Source organism: Metopolophium dirhodum, chromosome 3 (genome assembly GCF_019925205.1).
Source record: "Metopolophium dirhodum isolate CAU chromosome 3, ASM1992520v1, whole genome shotgun sequence".
Taxonomy (NCBI): domain Eukaryota; kingdom Metazoa; phylum Arthropoda; class Insecta; order Hemiptera; family Aphididae; genus Metopolophium; species Metopolophium dirhodum.
In genome coordinates, this window is record NC_083562.1 from 35,824,823 (window position 1) to 35,849,038 (window position 24,216).

Genomic DNA, 24,216 nt, shown 5'->3' on the forward strand with positions numbered 1-24,216 from the left:
TCGTGTAAATATACACAAATAAAAAACATCATTATAAATTCATTACCGTTCATTATATCCATCGGTGTCCGTTCTGCAGTCGAATAAAAAAAAATTCACTTTAAACAGCTCACAAGATAACTCTACAAACTATCTAGTCCAACAAAAACTTAATGAGCCTGATATTCAACCACAAAATATTTTACCATACTCAAGCCCCAACGAAATCTTAAACATAATCAAAAAATTACCAAAAAGAAAATCACCCGGACACGATTTAATCACTAATACTATCCTAAAAAATATTCCCAAAAAAGCGATAACATATTTGTCCATCTTATTCAATTCCCTAATAAAAATTGGATACTTTCCTACAGAATGGAAATTGGCCACAATAATACTGTTCAAAAAACCAGGTAAAGATAATTCTAATCCCAGCAATTACAGACCTATAAGCCTACTGTCCTCAATTTCAAAAATATTTGAAAAAATTATTCACTTAAGGCTTACTAATTACTTAAATGCAATAAATGCTATCCCTCATTTCCAATTTGGATTCAAATCAAACCACTCCACTGCTCAACAACTTCTGCGACTAACGGAGCATATAAATGATGGATTTGAAAAAAAACTACATACAGGGGCAGCCTTCTTAGACATAGCCCAAGCCTTCGATCGGGTCTGGCACGACGGACTTTTATATAAATTAAAAACATTAAACACTCCAACCGCATTATATAATCTAATTAAATCCTACCTCTCCGATCGCTGCTTTAAAGTTCGAATCAACGATACTACATCGGGAACAAAACAAATTAACGCAGGAGTACCACAAGGTTCAAAAATTTCACCTTTACTTTTTAACTTATACGTCTCGGACTTCCCTACAACAAATAATACTGAAGTAGCACTATACGCTGATGACAGTGCTATATACTCAAGCGCCAAAGACACCGAAACAATAACCCAAAATATTCAAGCCCACCTGAATGAAATTCAAAAATGGGGAGATAAATGGAAAATTATGTTAAACCCTCATAAGAGCACTGCGGTACTCTTCTCCAACCGACGCCCGAAAACTCCTGGTAACTTAAATTTGTGCGGTAATAATATACCTTGGTCACCTAAAATAAAATACCTAGGTGTAGTTCTGGACAGAAAATTAACTTGGAATCCTCATATCACCTCCAAACTACAACAAGGATACCAGAGGCTAAAAATACTATACCCATTGATCAACCGACAAACTGCTTTAAGCTGGAGATGTTCTCTTTTATTATATAAACAAATACTACGACCGTTACTTCTATACGCAGTCCCTGTGTGGGGAAATTGTGCAAAAACCCACATCCACAAAATACAAGTCTTCCAATCAAAAGTTTTGAGAACCATTTCTAATGCTCCTTGGTTTGTACGAAATGATGCACTTCATAAAGATTTTCAGCTACCCACAATAACAGAGTACATAAAAAAATTAACTATCAACTTCTTCGATCACATCAATTATGCTCATAGTGCGAAATTCTATAAACTAAGTGACCCACCTTCTGTACGCCGACTCAAGCGTGGACGCCCACACGACCTATTGTTATAACTATTATTTATTAATATATTATTATTTTTGTTTTTTTTTTTTTTTTTTTTCTCTTCCGTTTTGTAAATATTTTAAAACGTAGTCGATAGTTTCTATTTTTACTAATAATTTTTCTAATTATTACTAATTGTTATATTTTTTCCAAATGTTAAAAAAAAAAAAAAATGTATCTAATCACACTAAGTTAAGATGACATATGTCAGTAAAACTTTATTTTAATAAAAATAAAAAAAAAATAAAAAAAAAAAAAATTAATTGTTCATTTGAACAATCTAACAGTCTATCAATTTTCTTAAAAATATGAATTTCTTTCACACTGAAAGTTTCACGTTGACGTTCAATATTATTTGATGCAACGATGAGTTCACATGTCGACAGTGTCTTTCACTAAATATTGTGAACGTGATTATCGCTGGTGGATTAAGATTGCAATATTGTTATCGTTATACATGATAGAATATTAAAATCAAAAGGAAGCCAGATAAAAATAAGCACATTGTAATTAATCGATTGAAATTTATTTAATTTCACAGTCTAATTAGAAGGTGCATGTATAAATAATTCGTGGATATTTAATTCTTCTCACAATTGCAGCCAAAGGTTAAGTGAGGTAAATAATTGTATATGATATATACCTACTCTTATAAAGAACAATTAAAAAACAAAATTACCATCTATCAATTATTTAAATCATAATGTGCATTTCCCGTCCAACAATATTAGTATTAACCACAGGCTAATGACCTAGCCGTTGAAGCCTTTAATACCAATAAAAAAAAAATAAAAATATTAGTATTCAGCGATTGTGATAATAATATATACAGTATATAGGTACAGGTACTTAATACTCATATATCTATTGTGAATTTCAACCCCGAGCGAGCTCTTCTCCGATTATTAGCAACCACTTGTGGCGTCACGCTAACAACAGGAATAAAACGTGTGTAAAAAATATGATGATGACGTGTACTTAATACTTAATAGTATAATTGTGTGTAAAATATGAATTTGATTTTTTTCCCAGATCGTCCCGTAAAGTGTTTTGTTTTTCCGTACAAAAATTTCTTTAACGAAGACAATAATAATAATATTTAATTGTATACAATACAAATCCATTATAATATTATTATGTCACATCCGTCGCTGCTGACGATCGCTTATTTGTTTGCATTTGCGTTTGGGTTACTGACCGTTCTATTGCAGTCGGTCGATGGTGCGGGAGCCGACGTCGGAGATCATATTTTGCAGCGGGATGCCGCCACCGACCCGATACCCGGTCTTTGGTTGTCCGATCTGTTATACCGTGCGCTGGCCAACTTCACTTTGCGGCGGGCGGACGGCACGGCTTGCCGCCGCCAAACCACCATGTACGAGGAGCATTTGAACAATCACACCAGTTGGGCCGTCAGAAGTAAGTGATTATTATATTGTAATAGGTATACTTATTTATTATTTGCTAATTATTTCCGTGTTGTGCTTAGATGACAAACTCAGTGTATAAAATAAAATAGAAATAAGGGTTAACATCGACGGCTAAGAGGCCAAAAGCTGTATGTTCCAAACATAAAATTTTACAGGAAAGCAGTTTTAAGATTTTAAATTATTCTACACCAAAACATTTGTGTTGTAGATTTTTGTTTTTAGGTGTTGCAACTGATTTATTTGTAAAATATTCTGTAGATTACATAAATTATTACTTTTAGGTCTTAAAATTTTTTTTCAACGTAATTATAATGTTTCTTTTAAATTTAAATGAAACTTGTTATGAATGGCAATTATAATATATTTTTACCGTGGACATTTAAGGTTTTTATGGACATATTAACAGTTGGTAATTTAATATAAACTCTAATTTATTTATTATATAAATAGTTAAAATGTACGTAAGACTAATTTTTTTGATATAAAAAATTCCATTTGTTTATATAATATATGTATATATAAATTTGTTTATATAATTGCAGTAAAAAAGTAAAAATATAAAAAATATTGCAATTTTTTATTGAATGTAAAAAATAATAAAGTAGCATTTTTCATCAAAGTTTTAGTCAAATAAAATCCGTGTTTAATGATATTTTATGCTAATTGAAGATATCATATTATTTAGTGTAATTTAAAATTAAAAATTGTTATTATTTAAAATAATATGTCCGGACATATTCATTTTTTATAAATAGATAAACAAATTCAATATTATCTAAAATATTACACGTCCAAAATTGAATGTATTGTTTTTGACAAAAGTAACAAGTCCGGACTTGTTATATTTGTCCGCTTCATATTTAGATCATGTTAAAATATTTATTGTATGTCTCATTAAATTAGGACTTGTTATATGTGTGCAGTAAAAAACCTATCTTGCACTAAAAACACAAAAATTAAAGTATAAATAAAACATGTTTTAATTATGATATTAACTTGTAACGTTTTACCGAATCAAAAAGACGACCCAGATGTTACCCTATGGAGTAATAAAACGATTTTGAGAAAAATTGGACTTACAACTTTTGGCCTCTTAGCCATCGACGTGAGAGTTTGTAATATTTTCAACCCTCCGACAAACTGCAGATAACATGTGATGGAGAGTTTATAATAACACAAAACAATATTTTAATATCACATTTCATTTGTTTTAGAGTTACACCAAAAACCAAAATTGATTTTTTGGAAAACCGATTTTGCGTAAAAATTCCAGTTTTTCCTTAATTTTTATGTTGTTTTTACCGTCGCTTTTGAAAACTATAGGGACAATAGGTCGTTCATCGTTCCACTCCAAATCTAAAATATATTTTAATTTTTTAATCGTTTAAATTCAATATCTGGTAAACTGTATATATTTTATTCTATAATACAAAATTACAAAATTCAATTTTAATAACATTTGATATTCGCTTAAACATGAATCATATGTATACTGTGCCATTGAGAAATAATAAACTGGTTGTAGACGTTATTATGACATGGTGTTAGGTCCGTGAAGTTAGGGGGATTAGTAAAAATACAATTTTACCTTAACGACTGTTGTGCTGATCCCGTAGGTATCACAACTATAGAGGACTGCCAACTGCACACATTTCTGTTGCTCAATGACACGATTTTAGGGTCTATGTTTCTACGAATTTTTACATTATATAAAGCGCACAGGTGTACTAACAACAGAAGTACAGAATAAACTTTAATTTGTTTAATAAATTCTGGTAATGCATGATAAAAATAAAATATTTATTCTTATTATATTATTTTATTTAAAAATATTAATTAATTAACTCCAACTTTGGAAGATCTTACAATTAACTAAAAATTTTAATTTGACAATTTTTATATATAAATAGCTGTTCCCGATCACTTCGTTTCCCGTAAAAAAATTGTGATTGTTCAACTCTTTTTGGGTGCAATTCAAGGTAGGCAATCCGACTACGTCGGATCTCGGACAATGTGCGAACATTTGATTTGATGCATAGCCAATGGCGACCAAATAATAAATACCTATGCTAATTTATTAAGGTGCCTGCTCGTGTGTCTTTAATAAGAGGCCATATTTAGGCAATATGCAATTTCGTTGCCGCCGCCCATGATGGCATTTGTGTTAGTCGTCAACGATGATTAGTGTGAGTGTGATAGTATGCGGGGTTAGGTTGGGTTAGGTTACTCTATGGGGTACCGGACTATCTACGCACGCACTGCATATTGTGCACACGTCATGTCTACGGCACCGCCGACCAAAAATAAAATGCATGATTTTATTTGCTTAAGGGGATTGAAGGGGGTAATTTAATAAGGGGTCGCGTATAGGCAATTCGATGTCTTATACTCGTTACGCAGTGTGGTTGTGTGCGAAGTAAATGATCATTAGTATGTGCGTAGATACGTTCGGAATCCGTCGTGTGTCACCCTCGCACGCACACGCACATGTCAATAAATCGAGAAAAACGAAATATCTTCTTCTATGCATCACCTATAAAAACTACCAAAAGCAGTAGTAAATTAAACATATTTCCTAAGCATACTTCCTGATGTTTGATTGTAATTTCGAAAAAGGTGTTGAATTCGTAAGCTCCTAGACTATACTGTGTAGGGACCACTTTTTTGATATAAAACCCAAAAAGCCCAAAATAAATACAAATGTAATGCAATTATTTCATGAGATTTTTTAAAAAAAAATATCCAAATTTTAAAGTCCTTTAAAATTAAAAATTGAAAATCGACTTCCGAGAATGCCTAGTTATTTTGCCAAAGAATTCATACATAATATTATATTAAAAATTAAAATTGGATATTCAGAAATATGTGTAATTTACCACCGCTTATTGGTCTAAAACGTACGAAAAATACGTGACATGCGATCCCCTTAAAACACGTCTTACAGGAAAAACTATCACGCATCGTAAAGTACATCGTAAAGTCTGCTTTTAATAATTTTTTTTTCGTTAGAAAGAGGAGAATTTTTTACAGGGTGCATTGAACTTCGATTTTTAATTTCGACCCGGCGAACGTTGTTTTGCCATACAAATTATTTCGTCCTAGTATTACCACCATGATCTGCACCTGATCTGCCAGAATAGCCAATGGAAACCAATAATAAATAAATACTAATTTCTACTAAAATTATTTCTCCTATATAACCAATAGCAACCATTTATAAACACAAATTTCCACCGTAAATCTCAAATTCCCGTTAGAGCAATTCCCCAGATGGATGGTGGGAGGGTGAAAAATACTTTACAGACCTACTGAATATACACACAAAATTTCATAAGAATCGATCAAGCCGTTACGGATGAGTGCAACCACTAACAAAGTGACACGAGAATTTTATATATTATATATTATATAGTATATATATTTTTCATTCTCATTGAACAACTTTTTTTTAATTATAAATTATAATTTTAGTGTATCCACTATAATAAAACCTATTTTTTTTTCAGTGCTAGAATCCTGGGACCGATATCCAGTCGGTTTACTTGCGGGGAACACATATCAAATGGGAGTCTATGACGAATGTGTGGACATACGTTATCCAGTGAAAGGACAGTATTGTTTGTCTGAAATAAAATTAATTCCACCTGCAGGAAAAAATTACAGCTTCAAAAGAACGGAAGATTTAGACGATTTCGGTAACAACCATGCATGGAAAACCATACTTGGGGTGAGTTACGTGAACCTATCTACTATTCTACCTATTATGTTCAACTGATCGTTGTTAAATATCACAATTTTTTTGTCCAGATTTTTGTCAGATTTTCGGGTTTTGGGTTTTGTGGTTTCATTGCAACAAATTATAGAAGGCAAATTGGATTCGGTCTACTTTCATTTTACAATTTTACAATACTTCATGACATTAGTAATACATTTAGGTATTATACGAAATTCCACAATGGTTAGGTTACCTATAACCTACAGTGTTGTTGTATAGACAATATATGTAATAATATGATACTATGATAATGTATAAACATGATTTTAACCTAACGTAGATATTCACCTACATCGTTGTCAATTACTATAGTTCAGTAACTATATATACATTTTAAACTTTTATATATAATTTAATCCATATTATAATATGTTGCGTTGTTTCAGTGGGCCGATTACCAGGACCAAGTGCAACGAAACCTTTTGAATTTGGGAATATGTATACCGGACGCTTGTTCAGCGTTGGACCTACAGACATCTCTACAAAGTGAATTTGACGAGGTGTTTTCCCCAGAACAGTTCAAAATTGTCGTCAGAGTAGACCAGATAAAGTGCAGGGTCCGCGAAGATATGTATCCCTACGACACGGCGTATTACGTAACTTGGTAAGCAATGTGATTTTTATTTCGCCATCATTAAAATTGTGCAACAGAACCATTACAGTATCTACAATTCACTATTATCAGGCATTATAAATAATGGACACTGATTTTTAAAATTGCAAGACGATATAGGTATTATAGGGAGCGCATGGAAATCAGAAAATATTGCGTCCTAATCGCATTTCAGACGAAAACAATTTTATTTGACATGTATTTTAGTAGAATGATATTTTGGACGACAAATATTTCACCTGGCAGTATTTTAACCGACAAATATTTTGGTTGACAATATTTTAGATGATTTTAGTTCAGCCGTCAGTATTTTAGTGGATAAATATTTGGCCGGAAATATTATACCCGACAGCTAAAATCCGTTTCGGTCAATATACAATATTATACAAATAGGCAAAATGATCAAATTATGGTCATCTTCTTCAGTGAATACTTCAGTGAATATCAGACAAAAAATAAGAGGAATGTCCGAATGTAACCTAACCTAACCTAATTATTATTATGTATTGTAAACATATTTTGCATAAAGTTCATCTTGGCCCTCAGTTGACGTCACAGGTATTGGAATACCAAAATATATTAATGAAACAGTGTAGCCATCACTCACAATTATATAATATGAACATTTTTATACCTAATAATTAGTAAGTCATATGATGAAATAACCAATACATGTTAATTCTTTATGATAAAATATATATTCTAAGTTGGATATACAATGTTTACATCATATTTCATATTAACATTGAACATTTAAGTTGGTATTGCATTACAAATTACTATAGTTCTTCAATAAAATTTAGGTTTTGGACCACTAATTTTATGAAATCGCTGAAATGGTCGCTGATGGACAATATGAACTGGACGAGTTATACTTAAAATCATGACTATACAAAATAGACATGTCCTCAAAATTGTTTTGCCCATATATCGAAAAAACGAGATCTTTATCAACACCCCAATGTATTTCGGATATAAATTATCGTTCATTCCAAGTCTGGAGAACACATAGATATATATACAACTAGTTGTTTTGTATATCTATACAACACACACGCAGTGATAGAAAAAATACTCGAGTTTGTTGACATACCTATGTATTAAGTCATATGCTTAAAATATTGCGTTGTTACTACATACAAATTTAAAATTGTCATCTGTACCTAAAATAATAATTTTGTATTAAGTTACATGTTTTTTGGATATATTTCCATAGTGCAATGTCATTTGTCTATAGTTTATGAAATGAAAAATGTTGTTCTTCTATATATACATAGGTACACTTTTTTACTTTTTCATTGAATATAGATAACAATTACAGTCTTCCATACCGCTTGAGCACTGCAGAATATTCACTGAAACGGCTGAAACTACTATTATTACTTGACATTGCCGCATAGGTGACATTAAATTCAAATTTGAATTCAAAGATAAATGTCGTTGTGTACAAAAAATGATTCTGAGCGGAGGCGTTATGTCAGCTTAGCATACTTGAATAATCAAATTTAATAAAAATCGAAATTTTTTCATTTCGATAAATAGCTCATAAAGAGTCAAAATTTAAAATTTGGTAAAAATGTCAAGTATCTAGGATGGTTCGTTTTTGAATTTCAATAAAATATCAAAAATTGATAGATGAAAATTCGTTAATTTACCAATAAAAATCCAATACCGTAAACATTTTTAATTCAAACGCTCATAAAAAATGGTGGTAAACTTTGATAAGGTGGGAACATTTTTGGATAATCTTCTATCAAAATTTTAGTTAAACCAAAAAAATAAAATTGATTTTTTCAAAAAGTAGTGTTAAACCGCAATTAAACATTTCATAATGTACCTACACATTTTTTAAAATACTTCTTATAAGCAAAATATTTAACAATATTATATAAATTATAATTATAAAATTCTATTTTTTTTTTATTTTTTTTTTTTTTAGGTGGATATTTGCACTGCTCGTTCTGATTTGTTGCGGTGCGACGTTACACCATTTAATTAGAATGTCGTACCAACAAAATACTAATGAAAACGGTGAGAAGTAAACGAATAATTGTATCTAATAATATTATACCTAGAATTTTTTATTTTTAATCTGTAAAAATTACTTCCCAATACTTATATAATATTTAACAATCATTATTCCAAGTTTAGGTGAAGTGCCAAGTTCATTTCTCTACGAATTTTCAGCAATCGAGTCAATTAAAACATTGTTGAAATTCGACAAAGACAATAAATTAAATTTTTTTTATACCACAAAAGTATTCACGATGCTTCCTGTTATATGTGGACACAAATTTTTTATTTTGGTGTCGAATCCAATAAGTAATCCCAAGTTTATAGAAAATGTAAGTAGTTGAGAAATATATTGCTAATAAGAATATTATAATATATTTTATTATTATGTCCTGGTCTTATTTTACCCATACAAGCAGTAAATACATTTATTGTTTTATGCTCCTCGTTCAAAAACATATTTTACATAAATACAATTAAAATTTATGAAAACACAATTTTATCCTGTGTATATTACATATTATAATTAAATAAATTATTGTGTTAACAATCTTTGCAGGTATACCTCAAGGGACCAGCTCTGCTGTTGACTGGTTTGAACATCGTCGATCCATTCTTCTTCATGAGCGGTTTCGTCTTATACATTAACCTTTCTCGAGAATTTCGTAAACAAAAGGACGAAACGGTTTGGAAGACACTCTTGTTGCCAATTATACAGCGAATAATCAGGTATTTTTTGCAAATGATTTCCATCAATTTTCACTGTTATTTTTTAAATATTCTGTATTTTTTATAAAAATATATAATATCTGAAGTCTAGAATAGCGTGTCTTTTCGGTCTTTTTTCACATTGATAGAGGTAGAAAAACTTGTTGAGAACCTTCTATAAAATGTCTTATGATGTTAGCTATGAAAAGAAAAACTTTTATGAATTTCTAACTGAAAAATAGTTTACGAAATTTGAAAAAATTATCATGCTCATGAATAGCTCAAAAAGAGACAAAATAGTTTGAAAAATGTACAACCTATGGATAATGCTAATATTAATATTTGGTGAACATTTAAAGCATCTACTGTTATTCGTTTTGGAAATATAAGAAAGTCTCAAAAATTGATCTATATTTTACAGCTGAATATCAAATATTGTAAAAATGATAACTTCAAAAGCTCTTAAAAAAATAATGTTCCATTTAAGTAAAATTTTTTTACTATAGGTAGGAAACTTAAATTAAATCTTCTAATAAAATGTTTAATCTTAAAAAACCTTATAATCTATGAAAAACAAAAACTTTTATGAATTTCTAACTGAAAAATAATTTACAACATTTTAAAAATTTCTTATGATTATAAATAGCTCAAAAAAAAGTCAAAATTGTTTGAAAATACTACCATGGAAAGTGGTAATTTTAAAATTTGGTAAAAATATTAACTATTTAGGATTATAACAAAATCAAAAAAAATCACATCGTTGTAAAATCAATACATTTTTTCGCTCCGCCCAGAATCTAATACGCCATTGATAAGATAATAATATAATATTATATCGTTTATTCCTAATAATTCTGATTTCGTTTTAGAATGTTACCGGCTTATTGCGCGGTGATGGCCATCACGGCGCATATTATACCCCACCTCGGAGACGGTCCACTGTGGCCACATAAGTCGTGGGAAGAAGCAGATATATGCAAGAACTATTGGTGGACCAACCTGTTGTTCATAAGCAATTTCGTTGACGTCAAGCATCAGGTACTAGGATATAATATTTTAATACACTTTGATTCATATTTAGACAAGAAACGTTTTAAATTATTATATATTACTAGCTGTATCACCTGACTTCATCCGGGAAAAAATGAACACACCTAAAATTCGGTGCTGTGTTTATTGGTGTATCTCGATAATAGATACAGTCATAAAGACACTATACCTACATTTTAACTAATTGTTATAGTAGAGTTAAAGTTGAAGTAAAATTTTTTGGATAACGCAATTTATACAATTTAGTTATTCGTAGTAAAAAGATAAAGTGATCGGTGTTTTCCATACAACTCTCGTGTATTTACTATTTTTTTTTTTTTTTTTGGGGGGGGGGGTGAGGTTTTCAACCGAGGTCATTAGCCTGTGGAACTGTGGGGTAGGGTACTGTAGGTTTGTAACACGTGTGTGTTTGTTTTGGCAGAGTTTTTAAGTGGGCACCCGTAGACCATGCCATGCCAGGGTGGGGGATGGCGGCCTCTCTCTCCGGACACTGTGACTGCCCGAAGAAAAATGCCGCCCGTGGCCGAGTTCGAATCGGCGACGGTGCGCGTCACACCCTTAGTTGTAGTCCTTAGCCTTAGTCCGCTCGGCCACTCTGTCCCCCATTAAAACTATTTATATGTAACAAAATGTATATCAATTGGAAGCTTATAATTTTGGGGCAGTCTTTATTTTTGACAGAGTGCACTGTGCATGCGTAAATCATTATATAATCATTTTTCGTAAACTGACATCAAAGGTATATTTCAAACATATAAACGGATTACACTTCAGTTGCTGAAATGAAGAACAAAATCATCGCTTCTTACAACAAAACAGGAGGATTTGCATTTTCTCAAGGGGGTCGGTAAAAAAACATGTCATACATGAAAAACTGTCACGCCCTGTAGAATATTCGGATTTCGTTAATTTTTTTTTATTATTTAAAAGTAGAGAACATTTTGTAGGTCTGATTAAAGCCCGATTTTGAAAATTAGAATTATAGAAGCTGGAATATGCATTTAAATAATGCACAATATTTCTTCTTTTTTCAAACGTATTTTTCTACTACTATTTAAAGTAAAATAAAAATTCAAGCTTTGATCCGACCTGCAAAAACTTCTTATCTTTCAGATAAAAAAAAAATGTTCAAAATCCGATATATCAACGAGGCGTGAGAGTTTTTCCTCTAAAAGCATTTTTGTTCTTCAAAATAGAGCTGATAATAGCACAGAATAATAGTCATCGAAGTCAATCACTGACTTGTGCATGCGTGTGCGTAAATATCTTTATCTGCGCATGTAATTATAGCTCACTCACACTAATATCGATTTACATTCTCACACATAATATGCACATTCCGCGCGAGGCCGATACAACATGTGAATTAATTGCCTAAATTGTACTCCTTAATAAATGACCGGCACCAACAAAGTAACAACAGATTTAATAATAGAAATAATAGATCAGTCACGAAGATAATTGAAACAACCGTCAAAAAAAAAATGGAAAAAACTTCAATAGTGTTGTAAGAATATTGGAAATTCGGAACATAAAAAAGGCCCGTTCTTTTATATTATATTATATTGTAAGGAAAGGTATCGATGACTAAGAGGCCAAAAGATGTAAGTCCAATTTTTCTCAAAATCATTTTATTAGTCCATAGGATTTATCTGGTTCGTCTTTTTGATTCGGTAAAACATTACAAGTCAATATCATAATTAAAACATGTTTTATTTATACTTTAATTTTTGTGTTTTTAGTGCAAGATAGGTTTTTTTACTGCACACATATAACAAGTCCTAATTTAATGAGACATACAATAAATATTTTAACATGATCTAAATATCAAACGGACAAATATAACGAGTCCGGACTTGTTACTTTTGTCAAAAACAATACATTCAATTTTGGACGTGTAATATTTTAGATAATATTGAATTTGTTTATCTATTTATAAAAAATGAATATGTCCGGACGTATTATTTTAAATAATAAAAATTTTTAATTTTAAATTACACTAAATAATATGATATCTTCAATTAGCATAAAAAATCATTAAACACGGGTTTTATTTGATTAAAAATTTGATGAAAAATGCTACTTTATTATTTTTTACATTCAATAAAAAATTGCAATATTTTTTATATTTTTTACTTTTTTACTGCAATTATATAAACAAATTGAATTTTTTATATCAAAAAAATTAGTCGTACGTACATTTTAACTATTTATATAATAAACAAATTAGAGTTTATATTAAATTAACAACTTTTAATATGTCCATCAAAACCTTATATGTCCACGGTAACAATATATTATAATTGCCATTCATAACAAGTCCCATCTAAATTTAAAAGAAACATTGTAATTACGTTAAAAATTTTTTTTAAGACCTAAAAGTAATAATATATGTAATCTACAGATAAATCAGTCGCAACACTGAAAAACAAAAATCTACAACACAAATTTTTTTGGTGTAGAATAATTTAAAATCTTAAAACTGCTCTCCTGTAAAATGTAATGTTTGAGACATACAACTTTTGGCCTCTTAGCCATCGATATATAAATATTTTGAACCGCAGACTACCGGTATTTAAGTAAGAAACGTGCGCGTAACGTAAGGTTAACATAAATTAATTGAAATCCGTTTTTGAAATTGAAATACATCCAATCAACGTCCTATAGTGGTGTCTTGATGAAAATTTGATGATTACTGACTGGCATTCAATATAATTGTATAAATATTAATTTCTATTTATTTGTATTCCAGTGCCTCATAATGAGCTGGTACTTATCGTGTGATATTCAGTTTTTCGTAATCGGAGTTATTGTCGTTTATGTTTACACGAAAAACCCAAATTATGGAATCGCATTGCTTGGCACAATAATTGGTTTGTCGATATCCGTGCCGTTCATAATCACTCTTTTGACGGGAAGAGATGGAATGGATAAATTTCCTATACCGTATGTTAATAGTATTTTAGTCATTGAAAGAACACTTAAACGCACAAGCAGTGAATTCGAATAACTGAGATTTGTTGTACCTATTTCCAATGCTGGTTAAACTATTATTCCGAATTCGTTGAAACGTTTATAATAAGTACCTATATTATATATTTATATATATTTGAACGTCAAATATATATAATTTTTTTATAGTATAGTCGTGCAGTTACCAATCACAATATTGAGTGAAGCCATTGCAACGATGAACGAATGAACGACGTTATTACTATTATCATTATTATTACAACCAACATGTCAACATGTACCTAGATACCTGAAAATATTTTGAAAATTTTAATTTAAGAAATAGTGTAAAAACAAATTTTTAACGATAAACTTTGGTTAAGCAACACCTTATATTATTATTGAATCATAAAATTGTATACAAAAATACGGTACATTATACATGCATGATAATGATACATAATAATATTATCATGCAATATATTATTATATTGTTTACAGATACATATTGTACACGAGAAATATTTTATCGTTAAATAAGTCGTACCGACCAAGTTACATGCGGGCCACGCCATTCTTTGGAGGCTTGGCCATGAGCTTTGTAGTGGAAAAACTGAAGGAAAAAAAAGTGAAATTTTCACAAGTAATTGTATTATATTAGTATACCTAGAGAATGTTATCGTGTATTTTACAAACATTTATCGGCAAATGTATTGGTTTTTACTTATATAATATTATGATTTATGATACCTATTGACGTTTTCTTTGTGCGTCGTGTATATACAGACGTTGGTTCACGGCGGAACATTTTCCATTAGCACGTTTACTTTATGGGTTCAGTCTTACGGCACTGTATTCTATGAGAGAAATAGACCTTATTATCCATTAGAACATGCCTTGTACTCAACTATCTGTCATTGTACGTGGGCAGTAGCGGGTATATGGATTACCATAAGTTATTTCACGTCTGGCTACGGTGAGTAAATCGCGTTTTTTAGATGTCCCGGAGGGTGTGATATTTAATTACCTCTGCAATGATGTCATATTAGGTCACAGCATAACCAAATAGAATATTTCTGGACCTTGGGTCAAATGGGTGAATATTATGAGATAAAGAATAATAATAACATTTATATAATTACATATTATATGTATTATAATTTATAATATATATTATATACAGTCTTATACATTTTATTTATATATACATTCTTAAAAAGGACGTAGGTATTTAGAGTGATTTACCGAGTACGTTGTACGTGCCGTTTTTAATTTTGAACTTTTTCATAGCCCGAGTGCTTTCTTACAGTCAAATTATATAGAAAAGACTGAGTGAGTCCTTGGTCCTAAGCTATTTAAAATAAACTTGCAGACACCATTTCAGGGCATCAGCTTTATTAATATATCGCAACTATAAACGTTTTTACAGGTCTACTTGAAAATTTGATTCGCAATAAATTTGTTATGATTATGGGGAAACTCTCATACTCCGTTTTGTTGGTGAACATAACTGTTATGCTAACATCTCAGAATTCACAGAGGTTACCAGTTCATCTGTCGTCAAGATATGTGGTAGGTGAGACACTCATATTAAGAATAGTATACGGTTACATAGTGGTGTGTAAGTGTGTTCATATTCTATATACCTTCTAGTTTCTACTAATAGACTTATAGACATGATATGTGTATCAGTGTGACAGTGTATAACAACAGCATTACAAGCAGCGTGGAAACACGTCGCAGTGATGTGGCCTGTCTTGACCATAAAATACAATAATCTATAAATCTTACCGTACTACCCCGCACTACTATGCATACGAGTAAACGATCATCTATATTGCCCTCTAAATAGCCCTCTATATTTTGCCATGTTTTTCATACACTAATTTTTTGTCTATTAGTATAAGGTCTATGGGTACGTCCAGGGTTGGACTGGGCCTATAAAAGCCTATTAACTTATAGAAGGCCCCGTATTCAGAAAAATTCAGAGGAGAAATTAGTATTTTTAACATAAAAATAACAAAACTCTAACTTACTGTAATTACACCAACAATATTATATTATCAATGAGTATCGATTTATATAGTTTATATAATATATAAAAATGAATGTATGTCTGTTTGTTTGTCTGTCTGTGTGTCCATATTACCAATTACCATTGCAAACATTTATATATTATTTTGTGATTTCCGTATATGTGTGTGTCCATATTACCATATGGCAACCGTTTAAATTATATTATTTTGAGATTCCCGATGGAACGTGCCCCCGTAGTACAATGGCTTACTATCCTACAGGACAGTAGGTCAGTGGGCCACTTCGCCCTTGGGTTTGTCACACAAACGTCCAGTGGCGCAGAGTACACACTCAGGTGCATTTGAACCACCTATAATGGTGGGTAATAGATAAAAAAATATCCAAGGTAATTAATACTATTACTAAAGTAAGTAGTTACCTACTAGGTACTTACACACGTACCAGTTACGTATACTTAAGCAATACATTATTATAGCATTACTCTATTACCATATTATAATATAGTAGCCTGTGTCGTTGTATATACCTAAACTAATTTCTATGCCAGTGTAATAATTATGTGAGATTATTTTATCTTTGGGTAAAATCTAAAATTATCTCAAAACCCAAAATTCTGGATTACAGAGCATTTTCCCTAGTTATTATACATGGCTCTTTAAATTGCTTATACTCTACCACTAAGCTAGCATTACACCAGAGCGACATTCTCAAAATTAAAAATCGTCAAAATCGATTGAGAACAACAATTTCTTAGGATCATTTAGAAGTTAGAACAGTTGATGATTATTTCCTGTGAGTCTGATATTGATGTAGATCTGCTTATAGATAAGTTTACTAGCACTACATTTGTATATTATCATAACACATTGTTGATAAACTATAATATTTTAACTGAAATATTGAATTTTAAATGATTTTTTTGTGAATCAAAAATCACAAAATAATGTTTCTATATGTATGTATTAACATATTATATACTCGTATTAGCTGAATAATTACCTGATTATAATAGATGTATCTCGGTTTTAGTGTAGCTTAATGCAAGACTTTAAAACGTCAATTTAAAACTCAAAATATTAATTGTAATTTTCCGTTAAAAACTGATGACTAATAAACAATATTATATTTATTGATATGTAACTTTATATGGTTTTTAATTTTATTGGTTTACAGTTTGAAGCTTATCTCTATGATGCATTCATGTGTTATCTGATGGCCATCATCTTATATTTGGTTGTTGATGAGCCGTTTGCGAAATTGACTAAAAACCTGATTATCAGAGGTAAATTATTATAATTGATTTTAGTTTTTTTTTTTTTTTAATTTTGTAAGTAATCGATCGTCCAAATTATTAAGAATCTAATATCTACATAATTACGTACGTTACTCCACCCCCCCCCCCCCCCCAAATTTGAATTTTCCAATTTTTTTGCTCTAATAATTAGTACTTAATTCCTGTATATTCCTGGCCAGGTTTTTACAGTTACTGCTCTAACGGTTTTCCCGGAAAGTAAAATTTTCCACGGGGGATGGAGTAACGTACGTTACATATAATGGCATTTTTGTTTTATTTTAAATTTAAATGCATTTGTCCTAATATTGTTTTATAATAATACCTGAAGAAGTATCTTATATACACTTGCAAACAAACCTGCGGTAGGTACTCTAATTCTAATACGCCGTTCTTAATGGCAATTTTTAAATAATAATATTATCCAAGCCAATCTTATATTATGAATTGGTCATAATTATAATAATATATAGTGGCTTGGCGTGGCGTGTTGGCTGCTACCAGTCGCGGAATGCGACTGGGAGTAAGTAACGGCCACAGCTACTAGCTCCCGGATGGGTGACCACCCGGGTTCATAGTAGTTAAAAAGTAAAAACTTTGCCACACATACACGTGTTTGCTACCTACCGTAACAACCGTTAAAACAATCGTAAAAACCTACCGTACCAACGTTACCCCTAACACAGTTCATAACCCCTACAACAGCTAATGGCCATAGTCGCCGGGCTTATGTTCAATAAAAATAAAATAATAATAATAATATATAATAAATTACCTTAGTAAACAGGTATCTTCCTATATATATAATTATAATTTAATAATCTATCTTTTTTTTTATATATTTTTAGGAAAAGTAAAAGCTCGTTGATCAAGAATGGAACACCGATCGAAAAACCAGCTACCTGTTGCAGCAGTAAAACTGTTAAAAAAAATTAGATTATCTTATAATAAGTAGTGGGTCAGTTATGAAATGTTAGCAATTACACCATAATGTATGATAATATAGTTAATAAAGTTATGGCCTTATGTATCGGTAGGTACAAGTGTACAGCAGTAATACTATTATTGAGTAGCACTGTAGCATTCTGTGCAGTGTGCAACTATTGCGTACCGTACCTACCTATGATAAAATTTAAATATTTAAATAATTATTATAATTGTAATCTGTTTTAAATTTGAAGCAAGTTATATGATCTATCAGCTATCTACAATCATCTTAACGTAAAATTTGCAATATTATGATGCGTTAGTTGTAAGACGGATATAACACATGGGTACCACATGCATGAATAACGTGCTCTTAATAGTAATATAATACAAGTATAAAAAACATGTTGTATTATTTATTATTTTTTTATTATTATTTATACTAAATATGTTATCTTTATATCAATTTTAGATTCTGAGTGGAGGTATTGATTTTACAGTGATGTATGTTTTTTTTTGTCTGTCACCAACATTTTGGATAGAAAAAATGCTCGGAATTTCAAGATCAGCATTTTTTCTGATATAAAAGTGAATCTAGTATTAGTACTTTTGGGAGGTCAAAATCAAAAATCAGGGAAGTGTCTGCTAGTATAAATTATAGTTATCATAATTGGGTAGGTTATTGATCACACTGATTCATTAAGATAATTGATCAGCCTGACCGAGACAGCCGCCAAGTCAAAAATTATATAAGATAATCAAGACAAGTACACTTTTTGCTATTTAGCCTGTCTTCTTTCCAATTGCATTTCTTGACATTTGAGACATCATTTGTCATGTCATAACCATAATATACAAACACGATATGTCGATACAAGTACATAGCGTGTTGTAAACGAAATAGATAGCAATACAATATAATATAGACTTGTCCCTGAGCCCAGGGGTAGTCTAACATGGTAGGAGGGTAAAAGGAAATATCATCCCATGATCTATTTTTCAATATTTATAAAGAAAATAATGTTGATATATCCACAAAAATAATTTATTTTTATAATCTGATAAAGTAGGTAATAAGTATTAATTTGTAATAACAATTTTTGATACCAGAAAATAAGAAAATATATGAAAATATAAGGAAATTATTATTTTTTTTTCTGATTATATAAACGATAAACTCTGGTCCATAGAGTAACCTATCCATAGAGAAACATTCAAAATACTGTAGGTACATATTAAATGTGGTTTAGGCAAAAAAGGAAAATATTTTTATAAATAGAATAAGCATTACATGTTCAGTTATTCAAACATAAAACATTTGTATCATAAAGTATAAGCTATAACTTAAAAGATTCTTCTGATTCATTTATTTTATTTTTAAATTAAAAATGTTTGAAATGTTATAATTAAAAACTTAAAAAAAAGCGGGTAAGTGGATGTCGCTCTGCTGTACAGCGGGTCAATGTATAATGGATTGTATTAAACTTTGATTCAATGGTATAATAACATTGAATAGATAAACGATTCTGATTATTTTTTATTCATTGCTATGGTGATAAACAAAGCTTTAGAAATTAAAATCCCATTTTTAGCGGTTTTTCGTAATTTGTCGGTAGTTTTTCCTGCGGCATAAAATAACTATTAAGAAAATCGAAGAAGAACTCCTTCTGGTAGAAAATTTGTATACAGGATAAAAAAAAAATTTAAAAAAAAATAAAAATAAAAACCACTAGCTTCCTCGCTCCGCTCAGAATCTAAAAATCCAAGTATTTTTAGATAACCTCAATAAAAAAGAAAAAAAAGTGAAAAAGCTGTAATTTTTACGCAAAACCAATTCTTGAAAAAATCGTTTTTATTTTTTTGGGGCAACTCAAAAATTAATAATTATATAAACCCTTGAAATGCTTACCAGATATTTATAATAGCGTTTTCCATAAATAGAAGAACAATCATAAAATATTTAGACTCTTTTTGATCTATAGTAAAATAGTGGCCTTAAATTTTTTTTCGAATTTTGTTAATTTTTTAAAAATTATTTTCGATAAAAATTTAAAAGATTAAAAAATGCTAGGTTCCTTATAAGTTTCATTAATGGAAGTTCAAAAATATTGAAGATACATTGGCTCGATTATTTTTCATATGTATTTAAAGTACAAATATTAATAATATACAATATAACACTTCCATTACAATACGGCATGCTCGACAACTACTGTACAGCAGAACAGTACTCACTTATCCACCTTTATAATATCGATATTAGTCTGGTAATAATAAATTATTATTTATGTATTGATACGATTAATTACCTTTTTCTCCGTCTATTTCTCGACTTATGAACTTGTCCCAGGTATAATGATTCCTCCTAATATCTATGAAATGCTGTAAATGTTATAATATGATACGTCATAATGTCCATTTTTAAACCATGATGGTTCAAGAGACATTAGTTAATTTCCATAATATTAATATCTAATGGCATGGATTAGAATATTTTATTAAAATACTTATTCATAAACATAACATAAATATATAATATGCAGCATACACGTGAGTAAACATTTGGTTGCATTTTTGTTGGAAGAAACTAGCATAATATCTGATATTTTCATTTTATAAATTAAATGCCATATAAATTGATAATAAAATAGAATTTGTTAACGGCACACATTTCACAAGCATCGCATTATATATTTTTTTCGAACCCGTTCTTTATTTCAATTGAATATGATAGTGAAGCTCAGTGTATAAAATGTATGATGTACAATGTCCATACCTAATAGTAAGTAACACATTTGTAGGTATCTATAAGATTTAACAATTACTAACTTTTGTTCTAAAATGTGTGAGTGATTTACCGCTGTAAAGTGATGAGAATTCTGAGAATTTGTAATTACAAATTTTTATTGGAGTTATATTGTCTACTTTGACATTGGCTTTCTCACTTTTTTGATTTTATCCCCCTAAGCCCTTTAAAAAGTTAGATTAAAAAGTTTCATATAATATCAATTTAAAACCAAAAATGCGAGAAAGTCGATCATATAATTAAGTATGCTTACTACAACACTACCTATAAATTCAAATCTATTTTCAGGGTTCTTATCGTTATTCACAAGAACAGCCGTTGGCAATAGAACACAATATTATCTTATAATTCCCATGTTGCGCGTATGTTGGACAAAAACAGATAATCACCGCTTCCGATCCCGCCCATTTGTATTTTTCTGGGCACGTTTCGTTTTCGTGTCGAAAACCTAAAAAGAATCCATAAATTATAAGTTAGACTCCCTTGGATAATAACACGTTTATGCGTGTAAATGGATGTGTGTGTGTGTGTGTGTGCGGGAAAAAAAATGCTTTAAACGAATTACACCGACACGCGTGACTACAATTTTTTTTTATTTACTTGGTTTATAGGTACGTATTGCTATAATATTCTAATAATAATTACATAATGTGTACAATGTACATAGTACCTACACTGCACCACTGCTATACAGTGTATATATAGTGCATGCGCGATGTAATTTTACATTTATTCCTAACAGTAATAATAATAATAATATGCACGCGTGTCTGACCGCATCGTCGTCGCATGTATAATATTTATACCTATCATAATATATATATATAGCTGTAAGATGGCTGCCGGACAATTTATCATCCTATGAAAGCTTTTAGCACGCGTAAAATTTATTCCCGTAGACGTTTATTATAATATCATCGTAAATAAAAATATAAAACAGTTTTAATTTTTATCTTTTTCAAGAAACCTCAGGTGGACTCATAAACCACAGCACACTCCTTCACTTCCTCCAATATGCCACGTGATCCATTTAAGTATGTACGCTCATTATTTCGAAAAGTTTCAACTATTTTGAAAAATATTTTTTTACATATTTTGATGTGATTTTCAAAACAAAATTAGGTACTGAACATATTATACGTTTTACTATTTTTTATAGTTATAATTTCCTAATTTTTTTTCTTTATTGAACGACACCGCATACATCATTGATTTCACAGTCCAAAGCAGAATATTATTCGAAGTATTTCAATCTATAAATATCAAGTTTCGGACGAGTATAGTTCTGCACTAGGTATAGTTAAAAGCATAATATAATAATCTTCTTTATGAACGGAGTGATGGAGTCGTGATACAGGGGAATAAACTATACTATTGTATGAAATTTGATTTGTATAGATTGAAATAGTTTGAATAATATTCTGCTTATTTTTATTTATTTTTTTATATAATATGTTGAAGCCAACAAATGAAGATACATTACAAAATATTATACAAGATAAGTATTAAAGTAACATATGGGAGCGATATAAAAGTGATAACAATGGATAAATAGCCTAGATACGATATAGGTACAATTGGTATGTATGAATTTCCTTCACGTTGACGTTCAATATTTATTATTATTTGATGTAATGATGAGTTCACATGTCGACAGTGTCTTTTGCTAAATATTATGAACGTGGATTTCGATGGGGGATTAAGACTGCAATATTTTAATCGTTACACAAAATACAATATTAGATGACATCGAAGGGTAGTCAGCTCAAAATAAACACATCGTATTTAATCGATTGAAAATCTAATTCATTTCACCGTCTAATTAGAAGGTGCGATTATAAATTATTCGTGGATATTATATTATTTTTATTTCTCAAATGTTAGGTCGGGTAAATTTGATGTGATATACTCTTACAGAACATTTTATATTAAAAATTACCATATATTACATAATATTTACATCACAATGTGTGAGACATACTATACAATCATTATTAATTAGCGACTGTGGTATTGTGGTAATAATATACAAGGTGAGTATAAATATATATAACCTTGAATAATATATTATACAGTTTAAATTTATTTTACTCATATTATACTGTGAATTTCAACCCCGAGCGAATGCGCGATCTGTTCTCCGATTATTAGCAACTACCTGTGGTGTCACGCTCACAATAATAACTAAACGTGTGAAAAACGTACTATGATGTGTAATCAGTTGCGTAATTGCGGGGAGGGGGGGGGGGGGGGGGGTTTGCACTTGCCCCCCCCTGAAATGTTTGTGAAGGCAAAAGTGTCATTTTGCCCCTCCAAATAATCCACATTTAAAAAGTATTCTTAACAAGACACTGATATTATTATAATATTAAAATATTTGTTTCCTCAAATAACTTTATAAAAATTTATATTGATTTTAGGTTTCTCTTGTTGAATAATATTATTATGTTGACGTATTGTCAGTGTTACTGTTATCGCAATAATCGTTTTATTCGTGACTGTTATTATCCGTGATTCGTTTTAAAAACCTTCAAACTTAATCAAAATGTTTTGAAAATACATTAATTACATATAGTACGATATTTACGTATTTTTGCGTGGACATTTTTTTAAGAAAAAAATTAAATAAATATAATATAGAAAACCACATTTGGTGATCACTTCAAGTATTCACAGTTATTTGTTTTTAAAATACGCCAAAGAGGGGGAGATATATGACCCCCCCCCCCCTCCCCCTCTATAACATAATAAATCTGTTAAATTTTTTTTTTTTTTACTGCACTCGTCATCGATCGACTTGTACGAAAAAAAAAAAAAGCGCGGGAAAAACAGTGAAAAAAGATCGGAAAATGCGAAAAAAAAACGCAAAAAATTTCGGACTGCGGTCTGGATGTGACGGCGGGGCTGCGAACAGGCGTCCACTCGCAGACGCTATCCCGCTACTGCTCACCGCGGAGACTTTTGGCTGCTGGGTTTCCCCCCTGGCCCGGTCCGCCCCTCCTTAGCTGACCTGGGTCCGGTGGGCTACCCCGCCGGACCCATATCGACG

At 30.5% G+C, this 24,216-nt stretch overlaps 1 protein-coding gene across 2 annotated transcripts; it reads left to right on the top strand.

Moving 5' to 3' along the window:
* Positions 1–18,746, top strand: LOC132940914 (nose resistant to fluoxetine protein 6-like). 2 transcript variants are annotated; one of them, XM_061008718.1, is made up of 14 exons: positions 2–2,513; positions 2,598–2,984; positions 6,502–6,722; positions 7,157–7,374; positions 9,323–9,414; positions 9,535–9,728; positions 9,956–10,125; positions 10,974–11,142; positions 13,907–14,100; positions 14,608–14,749; positions 14,893–15,082; positions 15,536–15,678; positions 17,317–17,425; positions 18,283–18,746. In XM_061008718.1, exons 2-14 carry the CDS (start codon positions 2,702–2,704, stop codon positions 18,300–18,302), a joined length of 2,145 nt encoding a protein of 714 aa, XP_060864701.1. In that variant the 5' UTR covers positions 2–2,513; positions 2,598–2,701; the 3' UTR covers positions 18,303–18,746. The 2 variants fall into 2 exon arrangements, with proteins under 2 accessions (XP_060864700.1, XP_060864701.1); XM_061008717.1 differs by having other exon boundaries at positions 1–2,984.
* The last annotated feature ends 5,470 nt before the right edge of the window (positions 18,747–24,216 follow it).

Bases quoted from the DNA above. Each gene is read 5' to 3' on its own strand.
- LOC132940914 (XM_061008717.1), top strand. From the start codon at position 2,702: ATGTCACATCCGTCGCTGCTGACGATCGCTTATTTGTTTGCATTTGCG. The intron at 14,750-14,892 runs GTAATTGTATTA...GTGTATATACAG, and splicing joins AAAAAGTGAAATTTTCACAA to ACGTTGGTTCACGGCGGAAC. The intron at 15,679-17,316 runs GTAGGTGAGACA...ATTGGTTTACAG, and splicing joins ATCTGTCGTCAAGATATGTG to TTTGAAGCTTATCTCTATGA.